The sequence below is a fragment of the Mytilus edulis genome, chromosome 14 (genome assembly GCF_963676685.1).
Source record: "Mytilus edulis chromosome 14, xbMytEdul2.2, whole genome shotgun sequence".
NCBI classification, from domain to species: Eukaryota; Metazoa; Mollusca; class Bivalvia; order Mytilida; family Mytilidae; genus Mytilus; species Mytilus edulis.
Genome location: NC_092357.1, coordinates 53546529 through 53566510, shown reverse-complemented (window position 1 = coordinate 53566510; position 19982 = coordinate 53546529). Strand labels below are relative to the sequence as shown.

At 34.2% G+C, this 19982-nt stretch overlaps 1 protein-coding gene across 1 annotated transcript; it reads left to right on the top strand.

The window, feature by feature from the left end:
• The first annotated feature begins 12742 nt into the window (after window positions 1-12742).
• Window positions 12743-15920, top strand: LOC139502746 (peptidyl-prolyl cis-trans isomerase FKBP10-like). The gene is made up of 2 exons (XM_071292313.1): window positions 12743-12922; window positions 15347-15920. The coding sequence occupies exons 1-2, from the start codon at window positions 12785-12787 to the stop codon at window positions 15497-15499; spliced, it is 291 nt and encodes a 96-aa protein (XP_071148414.1). The 5' UTR covers window positions 12743-12784; the 3' UTR covers window positions 15500-15920.
• Window positions 15921-19982: the final 4062 nt, after the last annotated feature.

The window sequence follows — 19982 nt, the reverse complement described above, 5'->3', positions numbered from 1 at the left end:
GTTGGTTATCATACCTTGACACTATTGATCACAACAGTCACAACATACAGGTTTTTGTTTCCAAGTGCATGTTTTATTACATAATCCACAGCGGTATTTTGACGGGTCAGGGCTTGGCTCTTGTGAATACGAGTTTGTTATGAGAATGCTACATAGGTATGTCAATACAATTCTATCATATTTGATCGTTTTAGTTTGTCTTGTAAAAACTATCAAAGATTGATTGTGATTTTTGATTTTTGTGTTTTTAACGCCACTTTTAAGCAACACCTTTGTGCTATTTTGATTGGTGGAGGAAGACGGGGTGCACGGAGAAAACCACCGACTTTTGATAGGAAAAGTACAATCATGAATATTGTGTTTTTTTCCACTTACATTTCTCTTGGTTTGACATTGTTAATGACCAAGATTTATCTTTATTTTCTTTGATGTTTCTATTTGAGCTAACAGACTTGCAGTTGACAAACATAATGTGAGAATGGTGGCTGTGGGTACTATTTTTACCGTATTCGTGCTGTAAAATTAGACTTACAATTTGTTAGTTGTTCGTTCCATAGGCAACACAAGGGTACAAGGAAACTGTCTCAATTAAGTGTGTTTAGATATTTTATAAAGTATTGTACATGTTGTATATTTCCGGTTTACATGTGTCGCAAGATAAAATTTGGCGTTAGTTATTGTCAACTTTTAAACATAACAAAAACGGAATTATTTAGTGATATTAATGAAAGAGAAAATAGCGATCAAAGGTACCAGGCTTATAATTTAATACGCCAGACGCGTGTTTCGTCAACATAAGACTCATCACGGCTTTATGGATATTTTGATGTGAGCGTCACTGATGGGTCTTATGTGGACGAGTCGCGCGTCTGGCGTACTAAATTATAATCCTGGTACCTTTGATAACTATTTACACCACTGGGTCGATACCACTGCCGGTGGACGTTTCGTCCCCGAGGGTATTACCATCCCAGTAGTCAACACTTCGGTGTTGACAGGAATATCAATAATGTGGTCATTTTTATAAATTTCCTGTTTACAAAACTTTGAATTTTTCAAAAACTAAGGATTTTCATATCCCAGGCATAGATTACCTTAGCCGTATTTGGCACAACTTTTTGGAATTTTGGATCCACTATGCTCTTCAACTTTGTACTTGTTTGGCTTTATGGATATTTTGATGTGAGCGTTACTGATGGGGCTTATGTGGACGAGCCGCGCGTCTGGCGTACTAAATTATAATCCTGGTACCTTTGATAACTATTTACACCCCTGGGTCGATGCCACTGCCAGTGGACGTTTCGTCCCCGAGGGTATTACCATCCCAGTAGTCAACACTTCGGTGTTGACATGAATATCAATAATGTGGTCATTTTTTATAAATTTCCTGTTTACAAAACTTTGAATTTTTCAAAAACTAAGGATTTTCTTATCCCAGCCATAGATTACCTTAGCCGTATTTGGCAGATTTTATGGGGAATTTTGGATCCTCTATGCTCTTCAACTTTGTACTTGTTTGGCTTTATGGATATTTTGATGTGAGCGTCACTGATTACAGCTCCAAGCTGCTAGGATAGTCACGGGGTTACCTGTATTCACAAGATCAAGGACTAGTTATGAAGAACTTGGATGGGAAACATTAGCTGAAAGAAGAGAGAGAAGAAAAATCCAAATGTTTTATAATATTCAAAATAATAATGTTCCAGAATATTTGTCAAATTTAATTCCCCAAAAAATACAAAGTATGACGGTCTATCCTCTACGTAATGGAAATGACATCATTATTCCATTCTGCAGACTAGCATTAACTAATGATTCTTTTATTCCATCAACCATACGTCTTTGGAATAGTCTTGAGGATTCAACTCGTGATGTGGAATCAATTAATAAATTTAAAACTGAACTAAAAAACCGTTATCCTCAGAGTAATATATTTGTACCGAAGCAATATGAATTTGGAAATCGAAAATTGAATATAATTCTCACCCAACTTCGATGTTTTGCATCATCCTTAAACTATGATCTATATAGGATCAATATTATTTCTGACCCTTCCTGCCGATGTGGTGTTAATCGTGAAGATTCCTATCATTTCTTTTTTAAATGTATATTATATTCAGACATACGAAATAAAATGTTTGAAAGTCTGCGCTGGCTTCCAAATGATTGTAAAATTAACATAGAACTACTTACCTCGGGTAGTTGTCTTCTTTCTCTAGAGCAAAACCAAACCATTTTCAAAAATGTCTTTGAGTTTATTAAAAGTTCGGAAAGATTTCAAATTGTCTAGGTAGCAAACCATGATCGCACACACATCATCATCTAAGTAAAATTTCTTCTCCCCCTTTTTTGTCCTTTTTATTTTTTCGTTTTTTTTTTTGTTTTTTTTTTGTTTTTATTATTATTTGTTTTTATTTTTTGGTTTTTTTTGTGTTTCTGTTTTCTAAATAATGATTTATTTATCTATATATTTTTATTTTTGATTTTTTTTTCCTGTATTATTATAGTTTTCTTTTTCTTCAATTTTCCGTCTTTTGATCCATATTTATATATATATTTACTAAATAGATATACCATTCTATACATGCATGCTCATACATATATTTTTGTATTATATTGCTATAAATGTTAAATGGAGAAGACTTCATAAGTCTGTTTGACTTGTGTCTTATCCAATTTGTACTTAAACAAATAAAATATGTTTAAACTAAACTGATGGGTCTTATGTGGACAAGACGCGCGTCTGGCGTACTAAATTATAATCCTTGTACCTTTGATAACTATCATCAGTGATGTTCAGATCAAAATAGTTATAAAGCCAAACAATACACGTTTTTTTATACAAAAATGATGTTTTCCAAGTTTCGCTACTTAATGGTTGATATATTAAACAAATTTCTACTTTTTTCATCGAGCCGAAATCAGGTCAACTTCCTGTGTAATCATGTTTTCATTTTTGAAACTTCTTTTTACCTTTTTTTCAGGATCAACGCTCCGAAGTGACTATCAACTAAGTTTTTTTACTTCGTTTCAATACACAATAGATGTGGGCAAATACTACGGTATGTTACTATTCATCGAATGCTTATAGCGAGGGTACCACAAGTAACCAATATATCTCAAAGTATTTTTTTCTCGTTTATTTGCTTTATCAATACTTAACAACATTAGATAAGAGACAAACCCAAAATAAGTATTGCTAAATTAAAAGATCATTATAACAAACTTTATATTGCACTTGTTATATTTTCGCAGTCAAAATGCGTTGACTGTATATTTCTATGTCATATACAGTCACTGACCCGATATCACTTTTCCTCATGAATATTCAAATAGAAATTGCAGGCCCGAAACTACATTTTATTATTTAGACGACCTCTTCAACCTGCTCTTGTTTCCAATGTATACAGCGATGCGTGGAACTACTCAAACTTATTTTTTTTGCAATTAATGGAAAACACATTCCATTTGTTTACAGTTTTGGTTTAAAACCTATAAATTATTATATTTTATGCTTATTGTTGATATTTAAGTTCATACTCAAACGAATTCGATCACCATCGAATGCGGATTTCAACAGGTAATGTATATTTAGTTGTGGTGTAAATTTCTCCGTCTGATATGATCATGAGACCTTTTTAAAGGGTGATTTTCCCCAATATTTAAATCAAATAAATGACATTAACACATTAAACAACAATTATTGCATTTTTTTTAGATTGCAGTATAACGACAATAATAGTGCATTGACTTGACATATCAACGATATAAGGATTCGATCCGAAACGGAGAAAAAACTCGACAGACCCTCACATTTCCGCGTTTCTAAGCCTCATCCTTATATCGTTGATATGACAAGTCAATGCACTATTATTATCTATGTGTACAATGAACGCCTACTGCAATATGCGGTCTGAAAAGAATTGTGTTTTTTAAATATGTAATAGCTAGTATTAGTAATTTACACTGATAATTTTCATACCCAATCAATAATTGATGGAATCATTATCCGACAATTACATAATAAATAAGATAAGTTTCTAAATAATAATCATTATCCTCTTTTCGGCATTTCATTAGACCTTCATTAACTAGGGTCAAATTTGATATTTAATTTGCTAATCTCTTCACTCTATAATATATATAGGAAGATGTGGTATAAGTGCCAATGAGATAACTCTCCATCTAAGTAACAATTTATAAAAGTACACCATTTTAGGTCAAGGTACAACCTTCAACACGGAGCATTGGCTCACACCGAACAGCAAGCTAATAAAAGCATGCAAATGGCAGTATCAAAATTATTTAAACGTTCAATTTTCCAGAGTGTATTTCACACATTTATTTAATTTGTATATCATAAGTTTAAATATACAGTATTCCCTGTCTTAATTTTCTCTTGCAGAGTTAACGCTATAGAACGTCACATGAGGTGTGGATGCTTTGTATGACATGGGGTTGCGTTTTCGAAAACGATAAAAAAGCGATCGGATTAAATAAGGGTTTAGAATTTTCTTGTTTTAAAACTGTCAAATCCTAACCGATCAATTATTGATCTCCCTCAATCAAAAACAGGCATTTTCTCCACAATTTTCACAAGGGTTCATGGTCACTGAATCACAGACACAGAATCACAGACACAACATTACAGACACAGAATCACAGATACTGAATAACAGACACAGAATCACAGACACAAAATCAAAGACCGAGAATCACAGACACAGAATCACAGACACATAATCACAGATACTGAATCACAGACACAGAATCACAGACACAGAATCACAGACACAAAATCACAGACACAGAATCACAGATACTGAATAACACACACAGAATCACAGATACAAAATCACAGACACAGAATCACAGAAACAGAATCACAGATACTGAATCACAGTCACAAAATCACAGACACAGAATCACAGTCACAAAATCACAGACACATATTCACAGACACAGAATCACAGACACGAAATCACAGACACAGAATCACAGACACAAAATCACAGACACAGAAATACAGATACTGAATCACAGACACAGAATCACAGGCACAGAATCACAGACACAAAATCACAGACACTGATTCACAGACACAAAATCACGGATACTGAATCACAGACACAAAATCACAGACACAGAAATACAGATACTGAATCACAGACACAGAATCACAGGCACAGAATCACAGACACAAAATCACAGACACTGAATCACAGACACAAAATCACAGATACTGAATCACAGACACAAAATCACAGACACAGACACAGAATCACAGACACAAAATCATAGACACAGAATCAAAGATACTGAATCACAGACACAGAATCACAGACATAAAATCACAGACAAAAAATGACAGACACAGCATCACAGACACAAAATCACAGACACAGAATCACAGACACAGAATCACTGACACAGAATCACTGACACAGAATCACTGACATAAAATCAAAGACACAGAATAACTGACACAGAATCACAGACACAGAATCACTGACACAGAATCACAGACACAGAATCACAGATACAGAATCACAGACACGAAATCACAGACACAGAATCACACACAAAATCACAGATACAGAAATACAGATACTGAATCACAGACACAGAATCACAGACACAGAATCACAGACACAAAATCACAGACACAGAATCACAGACACAGAATCACTGACACAGAATCACTGACACAGAATCACTGACATAAAATCAAAGACACAGAATAACTGACACAGAATCACAGACACAGAATCACTGACACAGAATCACAGACACAGAATCACAGATACAGAATCACAGACACGAAATCACAGACACAGAATCACACACAAAATCACAGATACAGAAATACAGATACTGAATCACAGACACAGAATCACAGACACAGAATCACAGACACAAAATCACAGACACAGAATCACAGATACTGAATAAAAAACACAGAATCACAGATACAAAATCACAGACACAGAATCACAGACACAGAATCACAGACACAAAATCACAGACACAGAATCACAGATACTGAATAACACACACAGAATCACAGATACAAAATCACAGACACAGAATCACAGACACAGAATCACAGATACTGAATCACAGTCACAAAATCACAGACACAGAATCACAGTCACAAAATCACAGACACATATTCACAGACACAGAATCACAGACACGAAATCACAGACACAGAATCACAGACACAAAATCACAGACACAGAAATACAGATACTGAATCACAGACACAGAATCACAGGCACAGAATCACAGACACAAAATCACAGACACTGATTCACAGACACAAAATCACGGATACTGAATCACAGACACAAAATCACAGACACAGAAATACAGATACTGAATCACAGACACAGAATCACAGGCACAGAATCACAGACACAAAATCACAGACACTGAATCACAGACACAAAATCACAGATACTGAATCACAGACACAAAATCACAGACACAGACACAGAATCACAGACACAAAATCATAGACACAGAATCAAAGATACTGAATCACAGACACAGAATCACAGACATAAAATCACAGACAAAAAATGACAGACACAGCATCACAGACACAAAATCACAGACACAGAATCACAGACACAGAATCACTGACACAGAATCACTGACACAGAATCACTGACATAAAATCAAAGACACAGAATAACTGACACAGAATCACAGACACAGAATCACTGACACAGAATCACAGACACAGAATCACAGATACAGAATCACAGACACGAAATCACAACCACAGAATCACACACAAAATCACAGATACAGAAATACAGATACTGAATCACAGACACAGAATCACAGACACAGAATCACAGACACAAAATCACAGACACAGAATCACAGATACTGAATAACACACACAGAATCACAGATACAAAATCACAGACACAGAATCACAGACACAGAATCACAGACACAAAATCACAGTTACTGAATCACAGACACAAAATCACAGACACAGAAATACAGATACTGAATCACAGACACAAAATCACAGATACTGAATCACAGACACAAAATCACAGACACAGACATAGAATCACAGACACAAAATCATAGACACAGAATCACAGATACTGAATCACAGACACAGAATCACAGACATAAAATCACAGACACAAAATGACTGACACAGCATTACAAACACAAAATCACTGACACATAATCACAGACACAGAATCACAGACACGAAATCACAGACACAGAATCACACACAAAATCACAGATACAGAAATACAGATACTGAATCACAGACACAGAATCACAGACACAGAATCACAGACACAAAATCACAGACACTGAATCACAGACACTGAATCACAGACACAAAATCACAGACACTGAATCACAGACACTGAATCACAGACACAAAATCACAGACACAGAAATACAGATACTGAATCACAGACACAAAATCACAGATACTGAATCACAGACACAAAATCACAGACACAGACACAGAATCACAGACACAAAATCATAGACACAGAATCACAGATACTGAATCACAGACACAGAATCACAGACATAAAATCACAGACACAAAATGACAGACACAGCATCACAGACACAAAATCACAGACACAGAATCACAGACACAAAATCACAGACACAGAATCACTGACACAGAATCACTGACACAGAATCACTGACATAGAATCACAGACACAGAATAACTGACACAGAATCACAGACACAGAATCACTGACACAGAATCACAGACACGAAATCACAGACACAGAATCACAGACACAAAATCACAGATACAGAAATACAGATACTGAATCACAGACACAGAATCACAGACACAAAATCACAGACACTGAATCACAGGCACAAAATCACAGACACTGAATCACAGACACAAAATCACAGACACCGAATCACAGATACTGAATCACAGACACAAAATCACAGACACAGAATCACAGACACAAAATCACAGACACTGAATCACAGACACAAAATCACGAACACAGAATCACAGATACTGAATCACAGACACAAAATCACAGACACAGAATCACAGACACAAAATCACAGACACTGAATCACAGACACAAAATGACAGACACAGCATCACAGACACAAAATCACAGACACAGAATCACAGATACTGAATCACAGACACAAAATCACAGACACAGAATCACAGACACAGAATCACAGACACAAAATCACAGACACTGAATCACAGACACAAAATCACAGACACAGCATCACAGACACAAAATCACAGACACAGAATCACAGATACTGAATCACAGACACAAAATCACAGACACAGACACAGAATCACAGACACAAAATCATAGACACAGAATCACAGATACTGAATCACAGACACAGAATCACAGACATAAAATCACAGACACAAAATGACAGACACAGCGTCACAGACACAAAATCACAGACACAGAATCACAGACACAAAATCACAGACACAGAAACACTGACACAGAATAACTGACACAGAATCACTGACATAGAATCATAGACACAGAATAACTGATACAGAATCACAGACACAGAATCACTGACACAGAATCACAGACACAGAATCACAGACACGAAATCACAGACACAGAATCACAGACACAAAATCACAAATACAGAAATACAGATACTGAATCACAGACACAGAATCACAGACACAGAATCACAGACACAAAATCACAGACACTTAATCACAGACACAAAATCACAGACACAGAATCACAGATACTGAATCACAGACACGAAATCACAGACACAGAATCACAGACACAAAATCACAGACACAGACACAGAATCACAGACACAAAATCATAGACACAGAATCACAGATACTGAATCACAGACACAGAATCACAGACATAAAATCACAGACACAGAATCACTGACACACAATCACTGACACAGAATCACTGACACAGAATCACAGACACAGAATCACTGACACAGAATCACAGATACTGAATCACAGACACAGAATCACAGACATAAAATCACAGACACAAAATGACAGACACAGAATCACTGACACAGAATCACAGACACAGAATCACTGACACAGAATCACAGACACTGAATCACAGACACAAAACACAGACAAAAAATCTCAGATACTGAATCACAGACACAGAATCACAGACACAGAATCACAGACACAAAATCACAGATACTGAATCACAGACACAAAATCACTGACACAGAATCTCAGACACAGAATCACAGATACTAATTCACAAATTTGACTAACGTAAGCAAATTACGTCGTAAAAAATCCTTTTTGGTGACCCAGTTCCACATAGTTTTTAAGAAATGAATTCATGATATCGCATCATGGCACCTATTGTCAATTTCCATATAAAAACTCATTGGTTTAAACTTAATTTTGCCGGTGACAGATTTAATATCTTATGTGAATGAGGCATGAATTATTAAAAAAAATGAGTTTGATCACTATATAACAACAACTGGTTTTGTTTTTTCTATATTTTTACGACAGTGTCGTATTTCTTCATGTCATAACAGTCGGTAAATTAAATTTGTTACACAGTGTGCTAGTGACCTAATGCGATATATACAGGGTCAGTAAATTACGCCCTTTCTGTAATTTACTGACCCTGTCTTAGGCCACTAGCACACCGTGTAATTAATAATGTACTATCGGAACCAGTCTAAGGTAAAGACAGGGAAGACAATTGGATAGCAGTTATGTACATGGCATATACTGCTTAACAGAGAATAAATAGTATTGATAAATGTAACGTTTATTTTAGAATAAGTAATTAAACCTTTCTTGAACCCTTACGAAGTATTGAATGTAAGCTAAGTCAGTATATTGAACGGAATAAACAAGTGCAATTTCTAGTTGAAAGCATTAATACGCTGCATTCTCCAAAATATTTGTAATACTTTTGACTGATAAAATTTCAGCTACTGTTATTAAAATTCCACTTAACACCATGACTAAGTGTGTCTGATACAATGAAAGGAGTAATTTCCATAACACTTATGTAAAATGTTAAATAGACAAAGAGTTTACCGTGTTAGATTTTATTTAGTGTTATATATATTTTTTTCTAATTTTGTGAAATTCAGTTTTACGGATTGTATGATTTTATAAATGACTAATCATAGAGAGCCGTGGTGTAGTGGTTAGTGCATCGGACTACTAACACAAAGGTTCCTGGTTCGATTCCCGTTTGGATGAAAATTTCAGGAACTTAATTTTCGGATCTCCCTTGACACCATCTGCGAGTATGGTCTTGAGGAAACGACGATAGTCCGTCGGAAGGGGACGATAAATGGCTGACCCGTGTTAAGAGAGAGCCATATCTCTTGCACGTTAAAGACATCCTTGTAGATTTCGAAATAGAGTAGGCTAACGCACCCGCAAAGTGATCATTATATATTAGACGCTGTTGATAAATCTGCATAGACTTTGGCAAAACTCTAAACAAAGATCAATCTTGATTCTACTACAAATAAATTATCTCTCAATGCATTGTGCAAACTCTGGTTTTTACCAATCGTAAAACGCTGTCAATTTATCTCTTAGAAAGGAAAGACTAAAATCTCTAACATAATTCAGAGGTTGAAGACTTATTACTCTAGATACAATTTAACTCATATATAATTTCAACTGGATATCAGCCTGAACATTCTCACATGATGGAAGTGTTTAACGACCTTAACTGGATATCAGCCTGAACATTGTCACATGAGGGAAGTGTTAAACGACCTTAACTGGCTATACAACCTTTGTACGATCGTTAGTATCGTGGTCATATCAGGAGCTTTTAGTACCATTTTGGTTCAGTGGGCCATGATTTAGTTAAGTCGCTCTCCCCAGACAATCATCTCAGTCCTTTAAAAAAAAACATTATATAAAAAAGATGTTAAAATCAATCGTACACGTAAAATGCTTTACAGTGTCAGCCTCATATCTTGACTTACATCTAGAAATTGACAATGAGCGTCGGTTGAAAACAAAACTTTACGACAAAAGACATGATTTCAGCTTTCCAATAGTGAACTTTCCATTTCTAAGTAACAACATTCCAGTAGCACCTGCATACGGGGTATATATCTCCCAATTGATACGATATTCCCATGCTTGCATTTCCTATCATGATTTTCTTGATAGAGGGTTGCTGCTCACAAGGAAGCTATTAAACCAAGAGTTCCAAGTGGTGAAGTTGAAATCATCTTTTCGTAAATTTTACGGACGCCATCACGAGTTGGTTGACTGTTATGGAATAACCGTTTCACAAATGATATCGGATATGTTCCTTACGTCGTAACAACAATCCCCTTCCCTTTAATGAATGTGACCTACCGAATTAGACTATTTACCGGATTTGTTATCACATAAGCAACACGACGCGTGCCACATGTAGAGCAGGATCTTTCTTACCCTTCCAGAGCACCTGTGATCACCCCTAGTTTTTGGTGGGGTTCGTGTTGTTTATTATTTAGTTTTCTATGTTGTGTCATGTGTACTATTGTTTGTCCATTTGTCTTTTTCATTTTTAGCCATGGCGTTGTCAGTTTAAGTTAAGCATACTATCAAATAGGGAAACCGTTTCAATAAACGCAGAAACACAATTACAGTGATTTCCCCAATCAGAAAAGTAGCTTTTCGACGATTTGTGTGGCTTAATGGACAAACCTTACGTAAAACATTCTCAGTGACCTATTAGTAATAGAGGGAATTAGAAGAAAGAATATCTGCCAATAATGTGATTGATTTATTCATATACGGATTGGTGTTTGATTTAGGAAATTGGACTTTGGACAAGTTTGTATTAACCTCTCCTTACTTGTATTCTGTGTCTTCTTGCTATTTGTTTTTGTGCAGAATTGATGGTAAGAGCTCTTTCCGAATGATCTTCACAACTTTTAAATGTTCTTTAATATGTTGCTACACCACTAACTCAGATTAAGGGGGAGATGAGTGATCACAACCTTTTACTATAGTCCTACAAAACCTATGTGTTGGAATAAACATGATATCTATCTAAAATATTTAATTACTGATAAACCATTCTCTACATAACTAAGTACTTATAGTATTATGATCTGCCATTGGCAGTGATAAACTTGTCATTTTTATGAAAACGAATACAAGCAATCACACTAGCTTTCTACTATTGTGTTGAAAACTTATAAAAATACAAAAAAAAAACGGTACTACAATATAACGAGATAACGACCCTACTATGATGCTTGGCACATGCATATGAAAAAATATTTATTTTTTGTCAATGATACCGAAATTCAAACATTTCGATTCGGTCGGCTATTTACCAGTAACTTGGTTGTCTTTATACTCTATGCTTAGCCCAACAGACTGGATCTACCTTCACCAGTTCGGAGTCAGATGAAAAGGACCACAATTTATTTCCTGGTGACAACATTTTTACAAAGTTATCATTGACAATTCATGACATACGTTAAACATGATATTCCAGTATAATTTACAATCAGTGCAAATAAAAAAGGCCAAATTGGCGCAAATGAAAGATCGAAACTTTTTTTAAATTCTTTAAATACACTCGATTTGTATGGTTGTTCCAATTGATTTATTAGATAAAATTATGATCGACAATAACTGGCATACTTAATGATAAGAAAAACTTTAGATATAGTTGTCCTGATTAACATTACATATATTATCGTAAAACACGTGTCTCTTTTCACATACCGTATTGAACAATCACCCCATGAGCCTACAAGCAAAATGTATATGAAGCTATTAGTAATTGTTTTATTTATATGTCATTTAAACTATGCTGAAGAAGATGCTGAAGCTGCAAATTTAGAACAAGTGTTTAAAGACATGGATACAAATGTGAACAATAAAGTAACAAAGAAAGAGGTGAGACTTTATTTCAATATCAGGCCATTGTCTGTCTATAGGCGTTATCTGAAAGCTAATATCTTTCAACGAAGGACTATGTTAAAAAAATAGAATCTTATTTTAAATACAAATTGACATTTTAAAAGGGGGTTATCATATATTTGACATACAATTGAAGCATCAATGATCACTTTGTTTGGTTTGAGTATGATGTTAAAAAAGTATGTATACTCTCGAACTTGTGCCTTTTCTCAGACGTTCCATCAACTCTCAGACGAATCTTGTTTAGCATACCTTTACCTTGGCCACAAATGCAAGTTCCGCAAAAACATGTCTAATTGATGTCGTCAAGACGTGTCAATTTTTGATAATCCATCCGAAGTTGTCTACCTTTTTTTGCACGTTGAGCTTGGTAAATAAAAGCGACAAAAAACAAAACCCAAATTCATTTACTGTATTAACTAGAAGCTTTCATGCTTACGCTAATTCGTGTACTTAAAGTGTTGATATATCATAAAATGATAGAAGTGTTGAAATGAAGGGACTATATTGAGAGTGTTGATGTGTTTTAAGCTGTGAGAGATTTGATATGTCGTATGCTGGAAGTGCTAATACATGCAGGGTTTCCGCTGGCGGTCGCCATTTTCGCAAATTGCGAAAAAATAATAATTGTGGCTATAAAAATTCGTCATTTACGAAAGAATTTGGCGAAAGAAATATATAAAACGATTTATTTTCCTCCATCTTGTTTATTTACTTTTTTTCGAGATTCTCGGATCAGACAATACTTGGAATTCACCTTGACCTCATTAAGATTTGGACAGAAAATCAATAAACAGCTGATTGCATTTTATCGCTATCAACAACAAAGAACTAATCAATAAAGGTGTTGATTGAATTCTTTGACAAAATGATATGGTTAAATGGCTTCCGCTAAATGTCACATACAGATTTTATTTACCATTTTGCCACGATGTTTGCGACGCACGTGTTTGACGTCTCCTCTCCTTTTAAAGATTGTTTAGAAAAGAAAGCTGTTGTTGTGACGAAAAATGTTCAAAAGCAAGAAAAATCTAAGATTTAAAACTTTAATTATCCTTTGACTTCAATATAGGTAATTGATTAGGGAGATTACTTTAAAGTACCTAGTTTAAGCCTCTGTAGTTTCTAACGCGTTTGGCTCCTTGTTTTCAATTCGAAAGAATGGTTCTACGGTAGTACAGTCAAGTGTATCAAAAGATGGCAAATATGAAAGTGCTTCTCTTGCAGCTGCAGTGGAGTTGAATGTTGATGATACTATTGACATTTACGCTGACAATAACGTGTATAGTTTTGCACTTGGTTCATGTGTTACAATTGTGAAAATCAGTAAGATGTTAAAATAAAATATGTAAAAGAAAATGTGAATGCAAACATGCCATTTTAGAAGAAATAATTTTTAACAACCTTTATCGGATAAACCGCAAATCCAAAAACTTTAATACACTCCTGAACAGAAAAGTAAATAAAAACATAAATGAAATAATCAATAGTCTTCAAATTTGGAAATCTCAAAAATGTATCAATACAATTATGTCATTATAGGCTCATAAGTTACTAAGGAGATGTTCTATCATCAGACATATCAAATGGTAGAGAAGAAAAACTTATGAAACAGATTTCCTTGTTGACGATACCTGTTTTAATTGAAATAATCTTTCCACTTTCTCTCTCCTGGAATTGGTTACCTAAGTTATATTAGCAACACGAAATTTAAATATTCATGTATACCGTTTGGTGGAAGCGTTGATGTGTCATTAATATTTTGAAAGTGTTGATATTATATGTCGAATGCTAAAAGCATTAGTATGTCATTAAAATCCTAAAAAAGTTGATATGTCATTGATATGCTGAAAGTGTTAATATGTTAGTATGAATAAAGTGTTGGTATGTCGTATGCTAGAAGTGTTGATATTGCAGGGCATATTCTGAATGTTTTGATATGTTGTATGCTAGAAGTTTCGATATGTCGCATGCTTGATGTGTTTATATGTAATTACTATGTTTAAATTATTGATAGGCTGTACTATGCTGTAAGTGTTAATATGTCAGGACTATGCTGGAAATGTTGATATTCCGTATGCTAGAAGTGTTCATATAACATATGCTGAGTGTATTTATATGTCTTATGCTAGTAGTGTGATATGTCTTATATATGTTAGTAGTGTGATATGTCAGGAATATGATGGATGTTGTGATATGTCGTGACTATGTTGTTATTATTGATATGTCGTGGCAATGCTGGAAGTGTTGATATGCCGTATGCTAGAAGTGTGCTATGTCAGGAATATGCTTGATGTTGTGATATGTAGTGACCATGTTGTTATTGTTAATATGTCGTGTAAATGCTGGAAGTGTTGATATGTCATTTCTTGTAACCTGACCTTTATTTTTACATTACAGGTATCAAAGTACTTGCAGACAAAAGGACTTGGTATGGAGCCAGATTCTGACGACTTCAAACGGATTGTACAATCTTTCTTTGATTCCTATGACAAAAATAAGGACAAAGCCATAACAGTAGACGAATTTGCACCAAAGAAGGATGAATTGTAAATCAATCAATTGAACGTTTTTTACATAGTCTTCATGCATGTTTTTTTTTTATGTTGATCGAAGAATTAAATATTTTAAAGAACAGAGTACATGTTGTAAGAAATCAATACTTGGATTTCGTTACCACAAATCACTTAAAAGCTTTACTAAATTCTTCCATAGATATAAAAATTTGGTTTTGAAGCTTACATTTTGTAGTTGTAACTTATTTCAAACGGGATAGCACATTCTAATTTTTACAGCAGAAACATGTTTACCGTACGTGCCCCGAAATTCAGAAAAAATCCTGGTAAGCTTATCGATCCTTTAAATAAACTTATTATAAAAGGTTACCAATTCAACACTCTAATTAGATCGTTGAATATTGTTTTTATTGGTATTAATATTGTTTCTGTTATCAATAAATTGAAAGCAAACTAAACATTATTGTTTTATACATATGCATATTCATGGATCTATAATATGTTGATACCTGTATCTTGGCATTGCACAAAGTCATGTTTTTTCTCTGACTGTTTATGACGTCTTTACACTAAATCCATTGGATGTTGGATGTGTACAGATTGAAAATTGAGTCTTAGTTGCCTGATTTTTTTATTAGTTGTTAGTGGCTTTGAACTAGCTGTCAGTAACTGACTGCAAGTACTCTCAGATCTGTACTTAGTGTCTTTTTGTTGTCGGGATGTACAAGTACCCTACCACGTCCACTCTGTGTAGTATTTCTGTTTGTATCCATCTGACGAGTTAAGCCTTTTTCAGCTGATTTTTAAAGTTTGTGCTTCTATTTCACAACTGTCCCAGGTTAGGTCGAGGACTGGGATCCCGCTTATATGTTTAACCCCGCCACATTCTGTATGTATGTGCCTATCCGAAGTAAGGAGTTTGTATTTCAGTTGTTGTCGTTTGTTGATGTATTACATATTTGTTTTTCGTTCATTTTTTGTACATAAATTAGGCCGTTTGTTTTCTCGTTAGAATTGTCTGGGACTTTTATAGCTGACAATGCGGTATGGATTTGCTAAATGTTGATGGCCGTACGGTGACCTATAGTTGTTAATTTCTGTGTCGTCTAGTCTCTTGTAGAGAGTTGTCTCATTGGCAATCATACCACCTCTTCTTTTTTTATATATATCACATCAATAATATTTCGTAAACCTTTCTATTTTCATTTATTTGAACTTGGTACCTCAACACATTTTTTTTATCAGTCACCTTTTAAAGACGTCAATAATTATCACATTCACTCGCACACTGAAAGTTCTTTCTACCAAGGAGGTTATATTATTGATATTTATACACATTATTTTGCAAACTTTTAGTTCTTTCTCCCAAGGGCGTTATATCATTAATATTTCTACATTGTCTGTCCCAGGTTAGGTCGAGGGCTGGGATCCCGCTTATATGTTTAACCCCGCCACATTCTGTATGTATGTGCCTATCCGAAGTAAGGAGTTTGTAATTCAGTGGTTGTCGTTTGTTGATGTATTACATATTTGTTTTTCGTTCATTTTTTGTACATAAATTAGGCCGTTTGTTTTCTCGTTAGAATTGTCTGGGACTTTTATAGCTGACAATGCGGTATTGGATTTGCTAAATGTTGATGGCCGTACGGTGACCTATAGTTGTTAATTTCTGTGTCATCTGGTCTCTTGTAGAGAGTTGTCTCATTGGCAATCATACCATCTCTTCTTTTTATATATATATATCATGCACATCAATAATATTTCGTAAACATTTCTATTTACATTTATTTGAACTTGGTACCTCAACACATTTTTTTTATCAGTCACCTTTTAAAGACGTCAATAATTATCACATTCACTCGCACACTGAAAGTTCTTTCTACCAAGGAGGTTATATTATTGACATTTATACACATTATTTTACAAACTTTTAGTTCTTTCTCCCAAGGGCGTTATATCATTAATATTTCTACATGGTCTGATGAAAATGGCAAAAGACAGTTTAATTTGAATGAACAGACGGGACGCTATTTTGACTAATTCTGTCTTTACTATCATTCTGATAATTTAGTACGCTAAACGCACATTTCCTCGACAAATGACTATTTATATGAGGGTCTTGGTGGGAGGAACACGACGGCTGTCACCGGATCTTCTTACACTACCGGAGCATCAATGATCATGCACGGTTTTTTATGCGGTTCGTGTTACTCTGCCCTGTAGAGCTTGTTGTTCGGTGTGAGCTAAGGCTCCGTGTTGAAGGCCGTACATTGACCTATAATGGTTTACTTTTATAAATTGTTATTTGGATGGAGAGTTGTCTTATTGTCACTCATACCACATCTTCCTATATTTATTGAGTTTTGTATTACTGTCGTTTGTCTTTTAGTCGTTTTTCATGTTTTGCCATTGCGTTATAATAGATATAGGAAGATGTGGTATAAGTGCCAATGAGACAAGACTGTTTTCGACTTATAAATGTTCCTTTGGTATTTTTCACCTCTCTTTTAAGTTTAATTTAGAAGTGACATCATCTGGTTTACTCAGGAATTTCGATTAGAGTAAAGGACATTTATTTATTTTTGAGATTTTTTAGAGGCTGATGAAACTTTCGTTGAAATCAGCTGACAAACAGTTACGATTTCGACTAGTTTTTATTTGACGCGTTCTACAAAAAGATTCTATTGGTCATTAAATACTATGAATAGTACATATGACATTTTTAATATTGGTAGTAATATTTTTATCCTTAGGAAAGATTTTTGTCCTTAGCAACCACTTGTTATGAACATAAAAGTCTTTAGAAAACATATATTTTTTAACTAAGAAGGCAATTAATAAAAGAAAAAATGAAAGACCTTTCAATTGTTCATGTTCATCTTTATCTGATAGTGTGATCTATTCTTTTAATTCAATCCTTAAATCTTAAAAAAAACCAATTTCTTTTCCTTGATTACATTTTACCAATTCGCACACGCGTTAATTTTCTGTTATTTAAGGAATGACTGTAATATTTTTTTCTGTCTATAAAGAAATAACATTAAAAAAAATGTGGTGTACACGTCTATATAACCCGCCTAGCGAGTTATTTTAAAGTGTGCACCACATTTTTTTTGTTATTTCGAATAGACAAAAATATATTACAGTCATATTTTATGATTTAATTCTAAATTCCATTTTAAACCGGCATAAACCACGAAAAAACGTTGATGACGTCACGATCACATGACCAAATTACGTCTATCAACTGATAAACTAAACAACGTCATTCAATCAGAAGACACGTTAAATCCAAAATAAAATTATTAAGAGATATTGTTAAGTTTATCGTTTGAAAGGTGGGCTTAAAACATGACATATATGATGTACACATGTACAAAGTTGTTATGAATGCTATGTAAGATGTCATACGTTTTGAAATAAATTAAAAAAAATTATCTGGACCTCAATGGTCAAATTGCTTATATTCATGATCACTAAAGCCTATCAACTCTTTTATTTGACTCTGAACTAAAATTTCTGAATTGCCCGTTTTCCTGGTAATGGTCATATACTGGCTTCCGAAATAAATACAAACTGACCATTAGTATACATCATTTAGAATTGGAGGTAAATACTAACAAAAACACTACTAAATACTAATTCCTTTTAAAATTCTCAGTGTGTTTTTTTAGATCTAGAGTCCTCTTTTTTTCCCTCTAAAACTTGTCCGTATATAATATATAAAGAAAAGGTTATCATGGAACTAGACATTTCGGACCTCTAAAACTTTACTTTTTAGTATCGAATTACAAGCTAGCCAAGAAAAGTGAGCGTCACTGATGAGTCTTTTGTAGACGAAACGCGCGTCTGGCGTATATATAAAGTTTGAATCCAGGTATCTATGATGAGTTTATTCATAATTTTTATAAATCTACATAGTTATTTAAAAACAAAATAATGACTCGAGCTAATTAATTGTTGACATTTATATATATTTGGACAAAGAGTATATAACAGTTCTGTGAAAACCTCTTTCTGTCTTTCTATTTTGATATATAAAGCATTACATGACATGCTATAATGAAAATCATCACTGGTTTGATTTCTGTGTCTTATGTATTAATTGTCGCACATTTAAAGTTTGATTGAAATATATCTTAAATGAAAATTTAGAACACAACATATACAAAAAAATAATATGATATTTCACTGTAGCCTATTGTTGGACGCAAGGAAAAAACGTCAGCCCAAAATCGGCCCATGACAGTCAACGTAGCCTAAAATCGGCCCATGGCACAGAAAACGTTAAAAACAAAAAATAATAAAAACTGTAAGAAAATTAATTTCTTGTCAATTATTTAGAAAATTAGACAACAAAGGGAAAACATGTCATATTAATACATTGATTTTTTTTAACAGACGTATTATCAGCTCAAAGATCAACAAGAACCGAATGTAATATATCGAGTTGAATTTCAAACATATTTTTTTCTACACTACTGAATGTTATTTTTGACTGAAAAAGTTCCGTTCGTGTT